This window comes from Oryctolagus cuniculus, chromosome 11, assembly GCF_051225735.1.
Source record: "Oryctolagus cuniculus isolate XC-2025 breed Fujian yellow rabbit chromosome 11, ASM5122573v1, whole genome shotgun sequence".
Classification (NCBI taxonomy): Eukaryota; Metazoa; Chordata; class Mammalia; order Lagomorpha; family Leporidae; genus Oryctolagus; species Oryctolagus cuniculus.
The window spans coordinates 53,314,525-53,336,650 of record NC_142877.1 but is presented as its reverse complement, the minus strand read 5'-3'; the positions used below and the strand labels follow the sequence as shown (position 1 = coordinate 53,336,650).

The following is a 22,126-nucleotide window of genomic DNA, read 5'->3' as shown; positions in this document are numbered from 1 at the left end:
CAAACTTCTTCCATTTTGGGGGTCTACAAACCCCTCTCATCCAGTTCTTTAAATAGTATATACCACGTTATTGTGATCTCCTGTCTCCCAACAGCCTTGTGGGGCACTAGAACCTATCCCATTTGTGTTTTGATAGTATTTATCCAAACATCCTCTATCCACCTCTGGTATAGTTGAAAATGACAACTGTTACACACTCTTCCGGAATTTTTCCTATTCTAAACCCGACACTGTTTAGTTAATAGTGTCCAAGAATCCTGTTTTCCTGCCAGGGTTAGGCAAGATAGCCAAATTATAAGCACTCAAAAAGTACGCTTGCCCTCAGTCAATATGGCAACCAGCATGACTTCAGAAAAGGGCGCCGCGAAAGCAAAAAACAAAGTTGACCTTAGTCAAAATGGCTACTTTTGGCGTCGCTACGAGAATGCGCATGCGCAATTCTGTTCCCGCCCTCCCCCCCGCGACCCGACGCCTGCGCCCGGCGTAAAGGGGCGGTGTGGGAGGAATCAATTTCTCTGTGATTGGTTGGTGCCGGATTTCAAACCGGAGCTGGCGGCGCGGTGCTGCTCTGCCGTTGGGTGAGGCCCGGAGGGAAGTGGAAGGCGCCCAGGTGGGGCCGGGCGAACCCCGCTAGGTGAGTGCTGGGGACTGCGAGGCGAGGGGCGTGGGACGGCTTGAGCGGTGGGAGCTGGGGGCCGCGTTGACAGCCGCGGCGTGTGGGAGCGGGCCGGCAGCCGCCACACGGCGGGGCGTCCCTGGGGCGGGGGCCGGAGGTCGCGGGCTGGTCCCCCGACGCGGAGTGCGGGGGACTGCCGGGGGCGTGCTTCCGCCGCACCTGCCGCGGAGCGTACGGGCGGGTGGGGGCAGCACCCTCCATCCTGGAGGGGCCGGGCCGCCGCCGCCCCTCTCCCGCCCTGCTGACTGTCGTGGTGACCTGGCCTTCCCGTCCTCGCCCTTAGCCTGGGCGTCGGCGAGGCTTTGCTTTGAACACATCACGCACCTTTCTGTCCGTGGTATTTCATCCGTGGCGCGAGTAGCAAAGTGGAGTGGGTGCACAGATAAGCCCTTGGCGGGGGGACTTTAAATGACTTTCTCTTGAGTATGTAGGACAAAATTTTTTTTTTTTTTTTTTTAGTTAGTGGAGGTGTTTAGAGAAGGCGCCTTTCCTGTAGTTTAATCATCCAACAGATTTTTCTTAAGTGCACAGTGTAAAACAAGCTTATGTGGCCTTAAAGTCGTTTATTTGGGGTGATAGAACTTTAAAAAAAAAAATAAAGCAGTGGTGAGTGTGGTGGGCCTACACAGTGTCGAGAGCTCCGTAGATCAGCACAGCTCTTCTTAGAAAACGTTTCGGTCATTATCAAGAGCCAGCGTCAGTTTTACACCCCATACAGTAATCCCAGCTTGGAAATCTAGTCTAACGAACACAGCCCTCCCACCCTGAGAAAAGCACTGTTCCATAGGGATGCTGATTCGTTCAAGAAATGTCAATCACTTACCAGTGTTAGGCATTGGTTTGGGCATCAGGCATGAACAGGACAAGACACAATCTCTGCCTTGTTGGACTTTCAGCGATTGCTGGAGGCAGACAGTAAAACTAATAAGGAAATACGTGTTAGTGCATTGGAGGAAAAGAGAGCTGGGAAGTGTGGGGGAAGAGGCTGGGATTTCACTAACATTGGTTGACTAGGAAAGGCCTTGCGAGAAAGACATTCGAATAAAAGAGGGAGCTGAGGCTGTGTCCACACAGCGATGCCAGGCAGAGATACTGAAAATTACCTGAATGTCCAGAGAAGGGAACAGTTAAACAAATAGTTGATCATCAATTTTTTGGGGACTTAGAGGAAACATGATAATAAGAATCAAAGCCACAAAATTGTGTATAATCTGTGGCTGCCACTCAGAAATATGAGTATAGTAGGCAGGGATTGGATAGGGAGCACATGGAACCATTTAGAGTGGTAAGGTTTCGTTTCACTTTTTAAAGAAAATACTTTTTTTGGACATAGAAAATGGACAGTAAGGGGGACTGTTTTTCTGTCTGCCAAATGCGTGTTGCAGGGCATGAAGAAGAGCGTTCTGTACTCCAGGGTTAGGGCTGTACTTCACTGTACTTCAGTGAATTGGTGGAAGCATTCTTGGAGAGGTGGGGTTGGGAGAAGAGCTTGGCATGCTGACCTGCTAATACTTTTCCAAAAGGATCATAATTACCTCGTGTTTTATCATTCATGTTGGACTGAGGACATCCTGTTCACTCTTTCTGTGATTGATTTGCTCATAAACACATTGGGTTTCAAGATAGCATTCCTTGGCCTGCCCATTGTCTGGAGAGTTGATACGGAGAAGCAGAAGCCAGACCTTTGGGAAGGGGAGTTGTTCTGAAATGCTCTCGCTGGAAGTATGGAGGTCGTCTTGAGGAATGACTCCTTGGCAGCAGGGATCCTGTCGTGTTGATTTCTTGGCCATCTTCAGATTTAGCAATGTCTGTGAGAATGTTTTTCATTAAGACACATTCCTGTGAAACTCAAAGCGACCTCCCCTTGCTTTGCTGTTACAATATTTAACACCCTTGATGCATCTGAAAACCCTGATGCTAGATAAATGTCTTAGATAATGCTTTTTAGGGGGAGGAAGAAGAGAAGAGGAGAGAGACTTCCCAGGATGCCCTGCAGTAAAATCTGCGGTAGTCTGTTATTCTGAAAGATGATGTCTGTCTCTTGGCTGGGTGATTGAAATTAAATTGGGAACTCAAAAGCAATCACATCAAGCTGAGACTCTTTCATGGTGTTGCCAAATTGCTCCCTTAGGGACGCTCACAGACTGGGGGTCTGGGAGACAGTGACTTCTCCACCTCTGGGGCTCCCCATCAATAACAGCTGAGAGTCTCCGGCACCTTTTTCCTAAAAGTGCTCCACAAACTGATTTCCTTGCTACACACGGGGACCATTTCAGCTTTCCCCGAGAGGCGATGCAGCCTCTGTTGAGGAGGAGCCACAGCTGTTTTACAGCTGCACAGCTACAATATGACTCTGTTTTTGTATTAGTGTATCTCCTAGCTGTGGAGCTAAATTATACAGGGGAAGAAATAAACAAGTACTCAGGAGGGTGAAAACACTACCCAGCAGAATTAAGACCAGTTTCAACTGATTTGGAATAGGATGAGTAAGTTTTAGCTTTGTGAGTTACAATTTGGCAGAGACATGAGTTAGTATTGTTGCAGACTGATTTTTTTTAATCTATAAATAATTCCTGAGAGTCACTTCTGTAGAATGTTAGTAGAGCTATATGGTCCTCCAGCATGTAAAGCAAAGAGGATTATATTTTGCTAGCACTGTTTGGGGATGACCCCAAGTAAACCTATAGGAGGGAAAAAACTAACTCTTCAGAAGCAACAAGCCTCATCTAGAACAGCTTGCTGAAAAGCCGTCTCCTGGCTTCTTTCTGGTTGGGTTCTAACTATAGTCTGTGTTTTATATGTGATACTCTGTGTGTGACATGGTATGCCTTGGCAGAGGTGTCTGAGAATGCAACATATGTAGCCTAATTGGTGTTTTTAACATAATAATATCTCTCTAGTGTTTCCAGTGAAAAAAACATGGATTTTGGATTGAGATCTGGGTTTTAATGTGAGCTCTACATTTATTAGTCATTTAAGGTCTCTGAGTCTTAATTGTTCATTGCATGCAAAATGGAGATAACTATGTTTGACTAACTATGTTAGTCAAAATTCATGTAAACAAAAAACATGTGTCTGGTGCCTAGTGTAGTGCCTGAAACACTTCAAAGGCACCTACTGGTTTCCTTTCTTTCTAACTGTATAGAACTATGATTAAAACGGTCTAATGTTCTCCATGAGTGATAGCTGAATGTGGAGATAGCCTAGACAGCCTCTGGAAAATGCTAGATTTGGGGATCACCGTTCTAGGATGCAAATAACAGCTATCAGAACAAAAACTGTAAAAATCTACTTCCTGTCCATTTTTTTTTTTTTTTTTGACAGGCAGAGTGGACAGTGAGAGAAAGAGACAGAGAGAAAGGTCTTCCTTTTTGCTGTTGGTTCACCCTCCAATGGCCGCAATGGCCGGTGTGCTGCGGCCAGTGCACCGCGCTGATCCGAAGCCAGGAGTCAGGTGCCTCTCCTGGTCTCCCATGCGGGTGCAGGGTCCAAGCACTCGGGCCATCCTCCACTGCCTTCCCGGGCCACAGCAGAGAGCTGGCCTGGAAGAGGGGCAACCAGGACTAGAACCCGGTGTGCTGGCACCGCAGGCGGAGGATTAGCCTATTGAGCCTTGGCTCCGGCCTTCCTGTCCATTTTCATAATCCATGCCTTATATGTTGATAGATTCAACTTACTAATTTATTAAGTTTTTACCTATGCTAATTTGCAATATTTCATGAGGCAAATAGGGCAGATTTTTTTTTTTTAAGATTTATTTATTTATTTGAAAGTGTTACACAGGGGGAGAGAGAGAGAGGAGAGGCAAGGAGAGAGAGAGGTCTTCCATCTGCTGGTTCACTCCCCAACTGGCCGCCACAGCCAGAGCTACACCGATCTGAAGCCAGGATTCAGGAACTTCTTCTGGGTTTCCCACACAGGTTCAGGGGCCCAAGGACTTGGGCCATCTTCCACCACTTTCCCGGGCCCATAGCAGAGAGCTGGATTGGAAGTGGAGCAGCTGGGATTTGAATCGGCGCCCATATGGGATACTGGCACTGCAGGTGGTGACCTTACCCAATATGCCACAGCGCTAGCCCTAGGGCAGATGTTATTGTTCCTCCTTTATAGGTAGGTCTCAGAGTTGAAGGGAGTTATCAAAGGTTTTTAGTACTAGTAGACAGAAGACCTGAAGCTCCCAACCCCCTCAGCTGTTGTTTTTGTTTGAATCTGTATTACTGTAAGTGTTGAGGGAGAATGGATGTTCTTTTGACAGCATCATGGAAGGATGTGTTTGTGTGTACATGCATCATGGAGGGGGTGTGTGGGTATACATATATCATGGAGGGGTGTGTGTGTGTGTACATGCATCATAGAAGGATGTGGATGTGCGTGTACATACATCATGGAGGGGTGTGCGTGTGTACATGCATAATGGAGGGGTGTGTGTGTGCATGTACAGGTGTGTACACACTTATTCTCTGATTTCCATTTATCAATTACTTATGTGCAATCATCATGTTAAATACTGCATGTCTGTATTTTTAACATAGTAGTGCCAAATGTAAGGTTTCTCCCTGCAAACTTCCAGCCTTACACCTGTCCCAGGGCAGAAACCTAGTGTAAAGTTAACTTAAAGTACAAGCAGTATGCCTGAGTGGCAACTCTGTAAAGCATTGGGGGAAGGGCTGGAGGCAGGGACGTCAACTGAAGTGAGCGGTGACAGCCGCCTAATACATGCGTGAAAGCAGAGTCTGCAAGGCTTGGTTATTCTTGTAGGAAAGGGAGGCTCCAAAGGTGATTTTGAAGTTTGGAAATGAGTTACTGGGAAAATGATAGAACACAGAAATCAAAATCGGGAGTCAAAGGGAGAGGGGCTAGAGTAAGTCAGTGGGTAGCGTAGGGTAGATATTGGTGAGGGGGACAGGGAGAGCATGTCTCAAAATCCAGTTCATAAGGTAGGGCATCCCAGGCAAATTGAGAGCTCCAGGACTGGAGTTAGGGGAGTGTGGCTCAGTCTGAAGAGACAGTGGTAAGTAATGGCTCAAGTAGAATAGTTGGAGAGGTCAGAAGTCTGAACTTGAGGGAATGTCTGGTACAGAGAGGGAAGAGTAAAGAAAAGTCAGTAATCAGGCTGTTCGTAAACTCTGAATCTGGAGGCTGAGGGTCTGACACTTCAGGGTCGCCTCTTTGTTGCTTTATAACAGAGCATGGGGAGTTTAGTTGAACTACCTTTAGGACTAGGCGTCATTCAAGGAGTTCAGTGTAGATTGCCTTAGTTGTATGTATACCAGTTGCATGGTGAGGAGATGCCCCCTTCTGCACCATGGGTTCTCTGTGTCTTTTTTTTTTTTTTTTTTTTTGTGAATAGTGAAGTTGTGTTTTCTTTTTTTTTTTTTTTTTTTGACAGGCAGAGTGGACAGTGAGAGAGAGAGACAGAGAGAAAGGTCTTCCTTTTGCCGTTGGTTCACCCTCCAATGGCCGCCGCGGCCGGCGCGCTGCGGCCGGCACACCACGCCGATCCGATGGCAGGAGCCAGGAGCCAGGTGCTTTTCCTGGTCTCCCATGGGGTGCAGGACCCAAGCACCTGGGCCATCCTCCACTGCACTCCCTGGCCACAGCAGAGGGCTGGCCTGGAAGAGGGGCAACCGGGACAGAATCCGGCGCCCCGACCGGGACTAGAACCCGGTGTGCCGGCGCCGCAAGGCGGAGGATTAGCCTAGTGAGCCGCGGCGCCGGCCAGTGAAGTTGTGTTTTCAAGAGTGCCTCTTTCCAACCTTTACTCCAGGGAGTGGTGTGTAAAGAACCAAGGGGAAAAGAATGGTAGACTGGAGAAACCTAGCAAACTGAGGAATATTTTAGGGGGCCTGTCACAGTCTGTTCCTCCCACTGCAACAAAATCCTTTAGACTGGGTAGTTTATAAATAATAGATATTCATTTCTCACAGTCTGAGAAACCCCAAATCAAGGTGCCAGAAGATTCTCTGCTTTCTGCTTCCAAGATGGCACCTTCTCTCTGTTCTCACTTGGCAGAGGGCAAAAAGACCCAGACAGGCTCCCTCAAGCTAATCCTGTTACCTCCTAATCACTTCCTAAAGACCTTACCTCTTTTTTTTTTTTGACAGGCAGAGTGGACAGTGAGAGAGAGACAGAGAGAGAAAGGTCTTCCTTTGCCATTGGTTCACCCTCCAATGGCCGCCACTGCAGCCGGCGCACCGCGCTGATCCGATGGCAGGAGCCAGGATCCAGGTGCTTTTCCTGGTCTCCCATGGGGTGCAGGGCCCAAGCACCTGGGCCATCCTCCACTGCACTCCCTGGCCATAGCAGAGAGCTGGCCTGGAAGAGGGGCAACCGGGACAGAATCCGGCGCCCCAACCGGGACTAGAACCCAGTGTGCCGGCGCCGCAAGGTGGAGGATTAGCCTATTGAGCCACGGTGCCGGCCTGACCTTACCTCTTTTTAAAAATTTTTTTCTAGAGATCTATTTTATTTATATGAAAGCCAGAGTGACAGAGAAAGGGATCTATCTTCCATTCACTGGTTCACTCCCCAAACGGTGCCAGTGGCTGGAGCTGGACTGTGCCAAAGCCAGGGGCCGGAATTCCATCTGAGTCTCCCACATGATGGCAGGAGTTCAAGCGATTGGGCCATCTGCTGCTGCCTTCCCAGGTGCATTGGGGAGTTGGCTCAGAAGTGGAGTAGCTAAGGCTCCCACGTGCCCATGTGGAATGCTGGCATTATAAGTGGCAGCTTAACCCACTGCACCACAATGCTGACCCCTTTAAGTTTTATTTATTTTTAAAAAGATTTATTTTATTCATTTGAAAGACAGAGTTACAGAGAGAGGTTGAGACAGAGAGAGAGAGGTCTTCCATCCACTGGTTCACTCCCCAGATGGCCACAACAGCCGGAGCTGCACCAATCTGAAGCCAGGAGCCAGGAGCTTCTTCTAGGTCTCCCATGCGGGTACAGGGGCCTAAGGACTTGGGCCGTCTTCCACTGCTTTCCCAGGCCATAGCAGGGAGCTGGATAGGAAGAGGAGCAGCCGGGACATGAACTGGTGCCCATATAGGATGCTGGCGCTTCAGGACAGGGTTTTAACCTGCTGTGCCACGGCGCTGGCTCCCCCTTTAAGTTTTTTAAAGAAAGTTTGCTGGGTGCAGCGCTGTGGTGCAGTGGGTTAAAGCCTCAGCCTGCAGTGCCAGCATCCCATATAGGCGCCGGTTCGTGTCCTGGCTGCTCCTCTTCCAATCTAGCTCCCTGCTAATGTGACTGGGAAAACAGTAGATGATGACTCAAGTGCTTGGGCCCGGCACCCACATTGGAGACCTGGAAGAAGTTTCTCACTCCTGGCTTTGGATTGGCTTGGCTCTGGCCATTGTGGCCATTTGGGGAGTGAACTAGTGGATGGAAGACCTCTCTTTCTCTCTACCTCTCTCTGTAACTCTTTCAAATAAATAAATCCTTTAAAAAATCATCCTGTTTTTAAAAAAAATGAATCCTTTACTTATCTGAAAGTTAGAGTGACATAGATAGATAAATAGATAGATATCTTCCACGCTGGTTCATTCCCGGAATTCCCACAGAAGCTGGAGTTTGACCAGGCCAGTTCCAGGAACCTAGAACTTCATCCAGGTCTCCCACATGGGTAACAGGGACCCAAGTACTTGGACCATCATCTGCTGCTTTCCCAGGTGCATTAGCAGGGAGCTGGATCAGAAGTGGAGGAGCTGGGACTTGAACCAGCACTCTGAATTGGGATGTGGGTGTTCCATGTAGTGGCCCAACCTGCCACGCCACAATGCCTGCCCACTCCCCACCCCCATCTCTTAATAGTATTGCATTGGGGATTAAATTTCAACGTGAGGGACACAAACATTCAAACTGTAGCAGGAACAAAGGATCAGGCTGTAGTGTCACCTAAGACAGAAAGATCTTCCATCTTCTGGTTCACTCCTCAAATGGCTATAACAGCCAGGGCTGTGCCAGGAGCCAGGAGCTTCCTCTTGGTGTCCTACATAGGTGCAGGAGCCCAGGAAACTGGGCCGTCCTCTGCTGCCTTCCCAGGTGCATTAACAGAGAGCTGGATTGGAAGTGAAGTAACTGGGACTTGAACCAGCGTGCACGTCGGATGCCAGTACCTCATCTTTGCTTCTGTCCTGTAGCTCCTGGGTGTGTTTGCCTGTTTTGTTATATTGTTAGATCCATGGGCATCTCCATGACTTCCAGATCTCTTCCTGCCAGTTTTAATGCTATTCTTTTGGCTTTGTTCTTAGTTTATAGAATGATCTTTGTAATAATTGTGTTGGTCTGGATGCTTGGCAGCTTGCTGTGATTATGTAGCTTGAAACAGAAACATTGCCCTTTGAAAATCTTGGTTCCCAGCCCTGATTCAGGTATATCTTACATCCAGGCTTAGAATTAAGAGCTTTTCTTGCTATCAAAGCAATCATCATATGCGTACAAATGAATTATTCTGTCGCATTTAGAACATAGCATTGTATTAAAATAGTCTGTTGTCCTCTGTGGTTTTCCTTCCTTTTTTTCCCTTTCTTGCCCTCATAGCTCATGGTACAACCTTAATTTCAAAGTCACTAAAGCTTCATAAAAGAATTCTTAAAATTTTATTTACATGCATGAAATGATCTGGATTAGGATGTTGAAACAGTGGTTAGGAGGAAAATGTAAGGAGAATCCTTTAATGATGTTTCTGAGGACATTCAATTTTACAAATTTGACTTTTTATTTCCTTGATAATTTTAAGAACATTCAGTTAATGTCTTTCTTGACTATTAAATGAAGATCTTATTTCTTCCAGGTGTTTCCTGTTAATTCTATTCAGAGCAGAACTGCCCTTAAGGACACCATTTTTAACATAGTATCAATAGGTCTTGGGTAGGGGTTAGAGAAAGCCTGAAACTCACTGTCCAGAACTCAGTAGCAGATGCTTTTTCCTTTGCCCTTCTAACTGTGAAGGTGGTGTATTGTCTCTCTGATGCCAGAATGTGGTACAACATAATCCTTTGCCTATAGTTAGTACAAATTTATTAGACGTACTCCCTGCGTGCTGTCCCGCAGAGAGCCCTGCATTACAGAAATAATTCTTGTGCTGCTGACCTGGCGATTTCCCCACTTAATCACTTGCGTGACGTCATCTGTGCTGTTGGTGGGAAATGTGCTGACCATGTCCTGCCTTTTAAAAGGCAGTTTTAACAGGGGCATTAGCGCCAAATGAAATCAGAAAGCAATCTTTTCGGTTACGTTGTACGTTGTCGACGTCCAGATTAAAATGGCAGAAGTGTTTTATTAATCAGCAGGCTTGACTCACAGGAACCACTCTGTGTGGTCGGAGTTGGTCACAGAGAACCCAGCTGGCCTGCCTGTTCCCAGTTGCCTTCTTCCTAGCTCCGCAGTGATTGCCTAGCAGCGGGAAGCGATGGAGGCAGGAAGGAGTGTTGGAGGCAGAGGTCTGGGGCGGCGTTCTAGTTTCTAACAGTCTGAAAGCATTCTGACTTTGTTTCTCACACACCACGTCGGGCTGTTGGTTTGGAATTCTTGTGTTGGTAGCTACAAATACAGCGTCCAGATGTGGGTTCCTGATGGCTGTCCTGGGTTGCTGCTGAAGCCTTTGCTGTGGGGAGAAAGCAGGACCCCTAATGCATATTTGATTTCTCGGCAGGAAGATGGATACTATGATGCTGAATTTGCGGAATCTGTTTGAGCAGCTTGTGCGGCGGGTGGAGATCCTCAGTGAAGGAAATGAACTCCGTAAGTCATTTTGAGCTGGCCTGTGTACGGAGAAAAGACTGATTTCAGGTTTGGGTTTTCTACAGAGCTGAAGGGTGTTCCTTCTTAGGGGTGGTTTCCACTTGAGTTACTTGAAAAGAAAGTAGGGTCCCTTACCATGGTCGGAGCTCAATGCACAGCCTAAGTGGTGACTGAGATTTTTTTCTGTAGTTGCTCCTAAGTGGGTTTGACCCAGACTTTTCTCATCATCGAGGTCGTTTTTCCACTGAGTAGTTGGCATTACTTTCAAGTTTCATTTTTGTACCATAAACTGGGGAAAAAAATCTGGATTTCCAAGGCTATTACTTTTTACTTTCGAGTGGTAGTTTATATTTTTTATCCTGTGCTTTCTTAGTTTTATTTTTTTAAGGCCATCTATTGACTGGAACTTAGTTTTTAAATTTTTTTTAAAGATTTATTTATTTATTTGAAAGGCAGCTACAAAGAAAGGGCGTGAGGCATGGGGCCGGTGCTGTGGTGTAGTGGGTAGTGCTGCCGCCTGCAGTGCTGGCATCCCATATGGGCACCGGTTCAAGTCCCAGCTGCTCCACTTGCGATCCAGCTCTCTGCTGTGGCCTGGGAAAGCAGTAGAAGATGGTCCAAGTCCTTGGGCCCCTGCACCTGCGTGGGAGACCCAGAAGAAGCTCTTGGCTTCTGGCATCGGATCAGCACAGCTCTGGCTGTTGTGGCCAACTGGGGAGTGAACCAGCAGATGGAAGACCTCTCTCACTCGCTCGCTCTCTCTCTCTCTGCCTCTCATTCTCTCATTCAGTGTAACTCTGAATTTCAAATAAATTAAAAAAAAAAAAAAAAAAAAAAGGCGTGAGGGAGCGTGCACTTCCATCTGCTGGTTCATGCAACAGCCAGGGCTGGTCCAGGCTGAAGCTAAGAGCCTAGAACTGCATCTGGGTCCCCAGCATGGGTGCCATGGGCCCAGGTACTTGTGTAATCTGCTCTGCTGCTTTCTCAGGTGTGTTAGTGGGGAGAGAGCTGGATCAAAAGTGGAACAGCTGAGATTAGAACTGGTTGCTCAAATGGGATGCTGGCTTTGCAGGTGGCAGCTTAACCCACTGTACTACAACATTGGCCCCCTCTATAAAACATTTTTGGTTGAAGAAGAGAAAGAAGTAATTTCTCTCTCTCTTTTTTTTTTTTTTTTTTTTTGTTAGAGATTTATTGATTTATAAGAGTTACACAGAGAGAGGAGAGGCAGAGAGAGAGAGAGAGAGAGAGAGAGGTCTTCCATCTGCTGGTTCACTCCCCAATTGGCCGCAATGGCCGGAGCTGCGCCTATCTGAAGCCAGGAGCTTCTTCTGGGTCTCCCACGTGGGTGCAGGGGCCCAAGGACTTGGGACATCTTCTACTGCTTTCCCAGGCCACAGGAGAGAGCTGGATCAGAAGTGGAGCAGCTCGAACTGGCACCCATATGGGATGCCGGCGCTTCAGGCCAGAGCTTTAACCCGCTGCGCCACAGCGCCGGCCCCAGAGTAATTTCTTTTTGAAGTGGGAACTAGGCATCTGCCTTAGCCTTCTTTGTGTATTTGCTGTTTAGTACTAAATGGTTGAGATTGGGTAGAGAGCTGAGGGGAACAAGGAGGTCTGGAAAGTGAGTTAGCGAGAAAGGAAATGGAGCTGATAGCCCTGATGCATGGGATCGAAGGGAATGTTCTGGAGCAGCTTCTCTGTGGAGTAAGCTCTCCTAGTTCAGATTTTCACCAGTACCTATTTTAGTAAATGTTACTGTCAAGCCAGGCTCACTGCTATAAAAATAATGTGAGAACTGTGTCTTGAACTCTCCTTAAATCTCCATGGTACTTAGTAAAGCATTTTGCTTATGCCATTCAGTATTTTCTTTAAATTGATGTTTTTAATAGCTTATCCACTTACAGGCCTTTTAAAACAATATTCTATTTTCTCTCTCTGATAGCTGCTACATGACCCTGTCATGTGGTGTCAGCTCAGTGACAGCAGTGGCATACTAATTAGGCTTCTCTTTGAGGTCACATCATCTTAGAAGGTAGATTACTTTGGAGTCCAGAGGGGTGGGAGAAGAGTATGAAATAAGAACTTTTGAAACTCAGGTTTAGGGCCCAGTGTTGTGGAGTGACGGGTTAAGCTACCACCTGCAAATCTGGCCCACGAGGTTCAAGTCTTGGCTGCTCCACTTCCAATCCAACTCCCTACTAATGCTCCTGGGAAAGCAGTGGAGGATGGCCCAAGTGCTTGGGCCACTGCACCTATGTGGGAGACCCAGAAGAAGCCCCTGGCTCCTGGCTTCAGACTGGCCCAGCTCTGGCCACTGCAGCCATTTGGAGAGTGAACCAGTGGATGGGAGATCTCTCTCTCTCTCTCTAATTCTGCCTTTCAGATAAAAATAAATCTTTTTTAAAAAAGGCCTCAGATTTATTCCACAAACATTTTATGAGAACCTATCAAAGCTTCTAGCCCATATTGAGTTTTGGGAAAGGGATAACTAAATGGCTTCACAGGGAAAAGTAGGGATTGAGTTGAACCTTAGGTGCAGGTCAGGATCCCAGGAAGCAGAGATGAGAGAGGGCATTTTAGGTCAGCAGCATCCTGAGTGTAGGGAAGAGGCTTTAGGGTATGAGGGGAATAGGAGTTGGGGGAGTGATACAATCAGAGCCAGGTTTGGGAGGATTAACCTGACCGACAGAGACTGTGAGAGGTGGCAGCTGGGAGAATGCTGAGGAAGGAGATGGTGGCCGTGGCTCTGGAAGGAGGCAGCAAGTGCACTGACTGGAGTGGAGGCTGTGAAGATGGAGACAGGGCATGGTTGAAGACACGGGTGGTGAGAACTCCAGCAGGAGGCAGCTGATAGAATATGGAGGCCCAGAGAGGGGTCTCAAGGGGAGGGTCCTGACACTAGTGCTGGGCTGTTGACGGGTATTTCTGGGTCTGTTTCTCCATCTGTAAAATAGGAATTTAAATGTCTTTATCTCCTTTATGGGAACACTGAGGGGATTTGGAGATAAATTGAGATACTGGCTGTAGAAATACTTCTGGAAGGGATTTTGCCAACCCTCCACCCTCAAAAGAAAAGCATAGGACATTTATTTTTGTAGATATAAGTAGATTTCTATCTTCCCATTGATTTCTATTATAAAATAGAGGAACATTTCATCCCCTTCTTCTAATCTGTAACTTGGGATGTTGGCCTTTGAGAAAGTGAAGTAGCTCAGTCTTTTTTAGACTCTAGAATTTCCTTTGTGCAAGTATCTGTCCTCTTTTTATTTTTTTTTTTTTTGTAATATTTTATTTGTTTACTTGAAAGAGTTACAGAGAGGTAGAGAGAGAGAGAGAGGTCTTCCATCTGCTGGTTCACTCCCCAATTGGCCACAGTGGCCGGAGCTGAGCTGATCCGAAGCCAGGAGCTTCTTCTGGGTCTCCCATGTGGGTGCAGGAGCCCAAGGACTTGGGCCATCTTCCACTGCTTTCCCAGGCCATAGCAGAGAGCTGGATCGGAAGAGAAGCAGCCGGGACTAGAACCGGCACCCATATAGAATACCCACTATGCCCCAGTGCCGGCCCCCTCTCCTCTTCTTAAGTCTTGAGATTTCTTCCGCGCCCAAGAATCCTTTTGTTCTCCCCCTCCTCTTCCTGTTTATTAATATTTTACTGGTAACAGAAGTTCATAAAATGAATTAACCAAAAATTTATTTTCATTGCCTTGGTACAGATATTTTATTTTTCCGTTATGAAAGATCAGAATGAGACAGTGGTGTTGTGCAGCAGGTTAAGCTGCAGCCTGCATTGCCGACATCCCATACAAGCACCAGCTCCGTGCTAATGTGCCCTGAGAAAGCAGTGGAAGATGGCCCAGGTGCTTGGGGACCTGCCACCCACATGGGAGACCCAGATGGAGTTTCTGGCTCCTGGCTTCTACCTGACCCAGCCCTGGCTATTGGGGCCATTTGGGGACTGAACCAGTGGATGGAAGATTGCATTCTCTCTTTCTCTCTGTCTCTCCCTCTCTCTCTATAACTCTGTCTTTGAAATAAATAAGTAATTTTAAAAAGATTAAAATGAAAGTTAATGTTCAATTAAAGTTATTTTAATAATCTAGGGATTTTGTTTTCCCCAGTATACATGGTTTTTATCTTCTTTTTATTTATTTATTTAAGAGACAGAGAGAGTACCTGTGCACTGGTTTACTTCCCAAGTGTTCTTAATCGCCTCCCAGCCAGGCCTGAAGCCGGAAGCCAGGAACCCCATCTGGGTCTCCCATGTGGATGGCAGAAGTCCAATCACTTGAGCCACCATCTACTGCCTTCCAGGGTGTTCATTAACTGGGTTGGAAGCAGAATAGCTGGGATTTAAATCAGGCACCCCAATATGGGATGGGGACATCCAAAGAGATGGCTTAATGCCTGGCCACTATTCATTCAAAGTAGAATTGTACATAGAAGTAATTTCATTTCTTTTCTTTTCTTTTCTTCTTTCTTTTTTTTTTTTTTTTTTTTTTTTGACAGGCACAGTTAGAGAGAGAGAAAGGTCTTCCTTTTTCCGTTGGTTCACCCCCCAAATGGCTGCTACAGCTGGCACACTGCGCCGATCTGAAGCCTGAAGCCAGGAGCCAGGTGCTTCCTCCTGGTCTCCCATGAGGATGCAGGGCCCAAGGACTTGGGCCATCCTCCACTGCCTTCCCGGGCCACAGCAGAGAGCTGGACTGGAAGAGGGGCAACTGGGACAGAATCCGGTGCCCCAACCGGGACTAGAACCCGGGGTGCCGGTGCCACAGGCAGAGGATTAGCCAAGTGAGCTGCGGCGCTGGCTACAAGTAATTTCTTAATCAGGTATACAGATGTTCTGAGTTTGGTGTAGCTTAAACTAAGCTGGACCAGTAATTTAATAATCTGTACTGTTAAAGTAAGAACTACTTCCTTGAAATGAACTGATGTTTGATTTGGTTTGGCTTGAGTCGTCTTCATCCAGTTCAGTTAGACTTGAAATGTGTGGCCAGTTAACAATGTATAGAACTTAAAACTCCAATTGAATAAGACTTATCAAGAAGGAGTATCCTAAAAGACGAACAGTTCAGCAAAATTAGGTCAGATAGAAATATTTTCATTCTTTGAATTTAGAAAATGTTTGAGTACATGCAGCACTGTATTTAGAAATATGTGTAAAAACGGGTCTGGTGCTATGGCATAGAGGGTAAGCTGCGGCCTGCAGTGCCAGCATCCCATATAGGCGCCAGTCTGAGTCCCCGCTGCTCCACTTCCTATCCAGCTCTCTGCTATGGCCTGGAAAGCAGCAGAAGATGGCCCAAGTGCTTGGGCCCCTGCAGAAGAAGCTCCTGGCTCCTGGCTTTGGATCTGCACAGCTCTGGCCGTTGCGGCCGTCTAGGGAGTGAATCAGTGGATGGAATGACCTCTCTCTCTGCCTCTGCCTCTCTCTAACTCTGCCTTTCAAATAAATAAATAAATAAATATTAAAAAAAAAGAAAAGAAACACCAGGAGGAAGCTCCTGGCTTTGGATCAGTGCAGCATGCTGGCCGTAGCAGCAATTTTGGGGGTGAACCAACGGAAGGAAGACCTTTCTCTCTGTCTCTCTCTTGCTCACTGTCTAACTCTGCGTGTCAAAAAAAAAAAAAAAAAAAAAAAAGTAATTGACCACAGCGGGAGGCTATAAGGTTTTTGGACTATAGTTTCTTCTGTCACAGGGGTGGGTGTTTGCAGCTCCTAAGCCACTGCTGCGATGCCTGTGTGCAGTATCACAGTGCTTGGATTTGAGTCCTGGCTCTGCTTGTGATTGCCTCTCCTGCTAATGCAGATCCTGGGAGGCAGCACGTGGTGGTCAAGTAGTTGGGTCCCTGCCACCTACATGGAGACCTGAGCGGAGTTCCTGGCCCCTCGCTTCTGCCTGACCCAGCCCCAGCTGTTGAAGGCATTTGAGGAGTGAGCTGGTGAATAGAACAGCTCTCTCTGCCTGTCTGTGTTTGTCTTTCTACTTTCAAATAAAAATAAATAATAAAAATTAATAAAATTTTAAAAAACCACAGAAGTATACAGATCGAGTGTGGTGAGCCTAGTGGTTAAGATGTCTACATCCCACACCGCAATGTGTTCAGGTCCCGGCTCCGGCTCCTGATTCCAGCTTCCTGCCACCTGGTAGACTCTGGAGTCAGTGGTGATTACTCAAGGTCATTGGCTTCCTGCCACCCAAGTGATCCTCCTGGCTCCTGGCTCTGGCCTTGGCCTATCCATGGTCGTTGCAGGCATTTGGGGAGTGAACCAGCAGATAGGAGCTCTCTGTCTCTGGGTTTCTCAAATAAAAGAAATACTCAAGGGGTCAATGTTGTGGCATAGTAGGTAAAGCTGGTGCCTGCAGTGCGAGCATCCCATTTGGATGCCAATTTGAGTCTGGCTGTCCCACTTTCGATCCAGCTCCCTGCTAGTGGCCTGGGAAAGCAGCAGAAAATGGCCTAGGTACTTGGGCCCTGACACTATGTGGAAGACCCAAATGAAGTTTCTGGCTCCCTGGCTTTGGACTGGCCCAGCCCTGGCGGTTGGGGCTCTACTACTTCCCCAGGTGCATTAGCAGGAAGCTGGCTTGAAAGTAGAGCAGCCGGGATTCAAACCAGCGCGCATATGGGATGCAGGTGCCACAGGTGACAGTTTTACCTGCTATACCACAGCACTGGCTCCTTCCAGGAAATTTTTGAAGAAGCCTTGAATTGTTTTATTTTTCCTTAAGTTAAAGAAAAAAGTCATTTGTCCCAGACTGTTAACTAAACCAGTATACTGTTTAAAACTGAATTGTAATACTTTTTTTTTTTTTTTTTAAGATTTATTTACTTGAAGGGCAGAATTATGGAGAGGGAGAGACAGAGAGAGAGAAAGAGATTTCCCATCTGTGGGTTCACTCCCCAGATGGCTGCAATGGCCAGGGCTGGGCCAGGCTGAAACCAGGAGCCTGGACCTCCCTTCAGGTTTCTCATGTGGATGCAGGAGCCCAAGAACTTGGGCCATCCTCTGCTGCCTTCTTAGGCACATTAGCAGGGAGCTGGATTGGAAGTGGAGTAGCTGGAACTAGAACTGGATGTTTGCGTTGCAGTTGGTGGCCTAACCCAGTATGCTACAACAACCAGCCCCAATGCTTTATTTTTTGATCCTTGGTATTTGTGTTGACTCTATCCTATTTTGTTAACATTTGTTGTCTGCTTAAAACTAAAGTTTCCTTGTGACTTAGTTTCCCTAGAATGAGTTAGGTATCCTAATTTGTAAGTTTGAAAATCAGCCAAATTATGAAAGTTGCTGAAAAAAGCACTGTATTGTTTCTGTACTGCTAGGTTAAAATCAAATAGAAAAAGTGCCCTTAATACTTAGGAATCTGCTAGCTTTGTGTGAATTTGGCCTAGTTTTCATTTATAAACTGGGTTAGTTTGACCAGCAACAGATATACACTTTGGGACTTTCCTCCATGATGCTGATAGAGAGTGATGCTTAAAGATGGATTAAGGTTAACTAGAAAATTATAAGACACTTGCAAATACATTGTGGAAGAATAGTCTTTGCCAATAACAGTTGATAAGAATGAATGCCAGGGCTGGTGCTGTGGTGCAGAGGGGTAAAGGCCCAACCTGCAGTGCTTATATCCCATATGGGTGATGATTGAAGTCCCAGTTGCTCCACTTCCGATCCAGCTCTCTGCTATGGCCTGGGAAAGCAGTAGAAGATGGCCCAAGTGGTTGGGCCCCTGCACCTACATCTGAGATCTATAAGAAGCTTCTGGTTCCTGGCTTCGGATCATCTCAGCTCTGGCTGTTGTGGCCACCAGCAGGTGGAAGACCTCTCTCTTTGGCTCGACCTCTCTCTATAACTCTGTCTTTCAAATAAATAAAGTAAATAAATTAAAATAAGCAAAAGATAAAATCATTTAAAAAAAAAAGAAAAAGAATGAGTGCTGTCAGGGTTATCTTGCTTTGAGGTTCTGTATTGGAAGCGACACTTTGTTGGAAGTATCTCTTTGTAGACACTTGGAAAGAGTCCACATTCTGTTATTAGTGACTTTCCAAAGCTAGTATGGTCTTCTCTTTTTTTATAAAGTAGAATGTTTACATGCCCTTCAGGGCAGTGTTAAACAGCGAAAGCAAATTGGCTGTTTACTTTCAAATCAATATTCATATAATTATATAGCTGAATGGAGATGCAAGCCTAGACATCTATAATGTTAATCTATATCTACTAGAGCATATTGCAGCAGTTACGTTTGAATTTGCTGTTCAACATCTCTCTGGCCCAGCACTGTGTAACTGTAAAGGAGGCTGTTTTTGTTTTACAGCTGTAACTGTCCTGGTGTGTGACAGCTGCCCCAAAGGTGTCTTCCCTTTAGTTGCATTCTGTTCAGGAGTTTTCAGTGTTGGTGTTACATCTGGAGCCAGGTGACTGATGAGTTACATGTTCCACAGCAGATGCCACTAGCTAAGCCGAAAAGTAAGTGGCCCATTGAAACAGGAATTGCTTCCTGCAAAGCTCTCATCTAGAGTGCAGACCTATCCAGAATCTGCTCCTGGTTTTCAGCTGGATTTGCCCATAATTCAGCTGGGGTCTTAGTAATGTGTTTGGAGTAAGACTAACTGCCATGACTTAAGAGCAGTTGTACTCTGTTTGGCACTTGAATTATTAAAGTTTCCTCCTTTCCTCAGAATTCATCCAGTTGGCAAAGGACTTTGAGGATTTCCGTAAAAAGTGGCAGAGAACAGACCACGAGCTGGGGAAGTACAAGGATCTTTTGATGAAAGCGGAGACGGAGCGAAGCGCCCTGGATGTGAAGCTGAAGCATGCGCGCAATCAAGTGGACGTGGAGATCCGACGGAGACAGCGAGCCGAGGCGGACTGCGAAAAGCTGGTGTGCACCATGCTCTGTGCTAGGACAGGATGACCGCAGTGGGGAGCGTGGTCTGATAATATTTCTGCTTGTTATGTGTGCCCAGGTTCTTCTTCTACGTTAGAGAACTGAAAGTGACCTATCCTTTACAACTTGCCCACTGTTGGAGCTGAAATTGCAGCCTAGGAGTCCTGTTCTCTGTAGTTTGAAATTTAAATTTTTTTTTTCTTTTAGACTTAAAATGATTGCTTTAATAAGCAGATTTAAAATGAAAATTTTAAATTTTTCAATTAGGGGTGGGTGTTGGGTGAAGAGGCTTAAGTCACAGCTTGGGATGCCACAACCCATATTGGAGGGCCTGGGTTGAGTCCTGGCTCCTCTGTTTCCAGGCCAGCTTCCTGTCAGTGCACACCAGGGCGGGCAGCAGATGATGGCTCCAGTGCTTGGGTCTAGCACCCATGCAGGACATCTGGATGGAGTTCTCATCTCTTGGCCTTGACCTGCCATCCCTGGCTATTGTGACCATTTCAGGAATGAACCAATGAATGAAAGATCTCCCTCTGTCTCTCTGCCTTTTACATAAAATGAAAGCAAACAAACATTTAAAAAACCAATAAAATATTAAAATTAAGGTGAAAGGCAGGGAAGTCCCAGTGTACTTGATCAGTCACAAGTTGGTGATCATTCATTATTTATTACAGTACTTCTGAGAATACCTTCATCCTTATGTGAATTGCTGGTACTTTGTCACTGATACAAGCCAAACAGCTCTCAGTCTTTGCTTCGTCAGTGCTGTCTCCTTCAGAGTAAAGAGCTGGGTGCACTCAGCCAGTTGAGCAGTGTGGCTGACAGTGATGGAGACCACTATCATTTCCATGTGCCAGGGTGGGTCATGGTGCAGAGGGAAGCCTTTCTGCTGAGAGACTACTCCGTCCTGTACACAGTTCGATGCCTCAGCGAGCTCAGATTGTCTGCTTCCAGTGTGTTACAGCTTTGTATCTATTTTAATGCATTTTGCTCCACTATTTAGAAAGGTGGGTGGCTGCTCTGATCCATAGAAGCAGCCCATAATTGTCCTGATAGGAATGACACTAAAGTGGTTTTGCTATGTGAGATCTATTTTAGGACTCTCATTTTTACATTACTGTCTTGGATTAGCTGTTTGATCCAGAAGTCTTAGAACAGAAAGCCCACTGTTCCAGGTAGGGTTCGTTTTACCAGTCAAATCAGAGACACAATCAGGGCTTGGTGTGAATTAATATGCTGTTGGTGTAGCAGCCCTCCTGAAGGCCCATTTGCATAATGCCATATTTTAATGTCTTGTGGTCTGCCTGTCCCATAAATCTCAGGTGGAATTTTCTCCCCTGGCTGGGACTGAGGTTTCACTTTGCTTTGGTCTGTAGGAACGACAGATTCAGCTGATCCGAGAGATGCTCATGTGTGACACATCTGGCAGCATTCAACTAAGCGAGGAGCAAAAATCAGCTCTGGCCTTTCTCAACAGGGGCCAGCCATCCAGTGGCAACGCCGGGAACAAGAGGTGGGGGAACCGCATCTGTGGCTGTATGATCATGAGCAACACAAGTGTCAGAAGTTCTTGTTATCTGAACTCTCAAAATATACTGCTCCTGGAATGTGTGCTTAATAGAGCAGAAGACTGGAGGGTTAGGGAATAAAGGCACAGATTCCTCCCTGTTTCTTATATTTTCTTATCTTTCCTTAGGATATTGTTTCACCCTGGATAAAACTTTGATGTTGGTGCTAAATTGCACATCAATAACTAATCCTGCACATTGCTACGAAACCTAAAGGTGAAAGTGGCAGCTCAGCAGTGCTTTCAGTGTTTACTCTCCAGAGAGCTCTTGTAGCTCCTCTGGTTTAGAAAGGTGCCTGTGAGCCCAGCCTGGACAGTAATTTCAGTTGTACTGCATCACCATTTAAAATAGTCTCAAGCAGGCTTTGGATTTAGCACCCCCAATACAATAAGTAGAGAAAGGTCAGCATTCTTAGAGCTATTTGTTTTGTTGCCTGATTGTTTTATGGGGAATCTTTATAACTAAGAAGATGTATGGGCTTAATTTCTTAAAGCTAATGCTGGGTAGTACTCTCTATTGTAGAAAGCAGCCACAACTGGGATCAAGGGAAACTTCACCCATTAAACTTCCTCGTGAATTTTTAGCAGCCTGTAGTAGGAACCCAGCAGGGAATAGCACCCACAGGCTTGACTGTTGCCTGAAGCAGCTGTGACAAGACCTTTTGTTACATGACTTCTGCTGAAACAGCAGCCGCGTTGCATCAGTACTCATGCAGCACACACATTCTCCCATGAAAACCGTAAAGAGCAACCGCCCCCTGCTAGGGTTTCAGCTTGTGGTTGTCTCCATAGAGAAGCTAGTGCCACGAGTCTGCGGTGTGACCCAGCCAGGGTACTTGTTCTGAGTGATGGTGGCTTTTATGTTCTGCAGTCTTCCATGTCTAACACTGCATTGTTTCACTCATCTAGACTGTCAACCATCGATGAGTCTGGTTCCATTTTATCAGATATCAGCTTTGACAAGACTGATGAATCACTGGTAATAACATTTGATCTCCTCGCTTATCTACCTTTCTTACCCCTGTTCCCTCAAGCATCTCTCCCGCCTTCTCCTCTGGACAGACTTTATTACCCTTTTATTAGTTGATGTGTTATAGATTCTGAGCTAGCAATTTAAAATATAAATCAACACAGGCTGTAAGAGATGGGCTTATATATTTGTTTAGTTTCTGGAAGTGAGAATATAGAATTCAGGATTTGGTATGAGGTTGAGTTTACTTAATGGATCTCTGTGAGCAGC

General features: G+C 46.3%; 1 protein-coding gene across 3 annotated transcripts in view; it reads left to right on the top strand.

Moving 5' to 3' along the window:
- The first annotated feature begins 470 nt into the window (after positions 1 to 470).
- Positions 471 to 22,126, top strand: part of RACGAP1 (Rac GTPase activating protein 1) — a 38,718-nt gene continuing 17,062 nt past the window's right edge. The window contains exons 1-5 of one of the 3 annotated variants that reach the window (XM_008256433.5): positions 471 to 634; positions 10,335 to 10,423; positions 19,111 to 19,313; positions 20,696 to 20,832; positions 21,796 to 21,865. In XM_008256433.5, the coding sequence (XP_008254655.1) occupies positions 10,339 to 10,423; positions 19,111 to 19,313; positions 20,696 to 20,832; positions 21,796 to 21,865 (495 nt within the window). In that variant the 5' untranslated portion in view covers positions 471 to 634; positions 10,335 to 10,338. The remainder of the gene's footprint in view (positions 635 to 10,334; positions 10,424 to 19,110; positions 19,314 to 20,695; positions 20,833 to 21,795; positions 21,866 to 22,126) is intronic. The other 2 variants (XM_002711137.6, XM_008256434.5) reach the window with 2 other exon arrangements.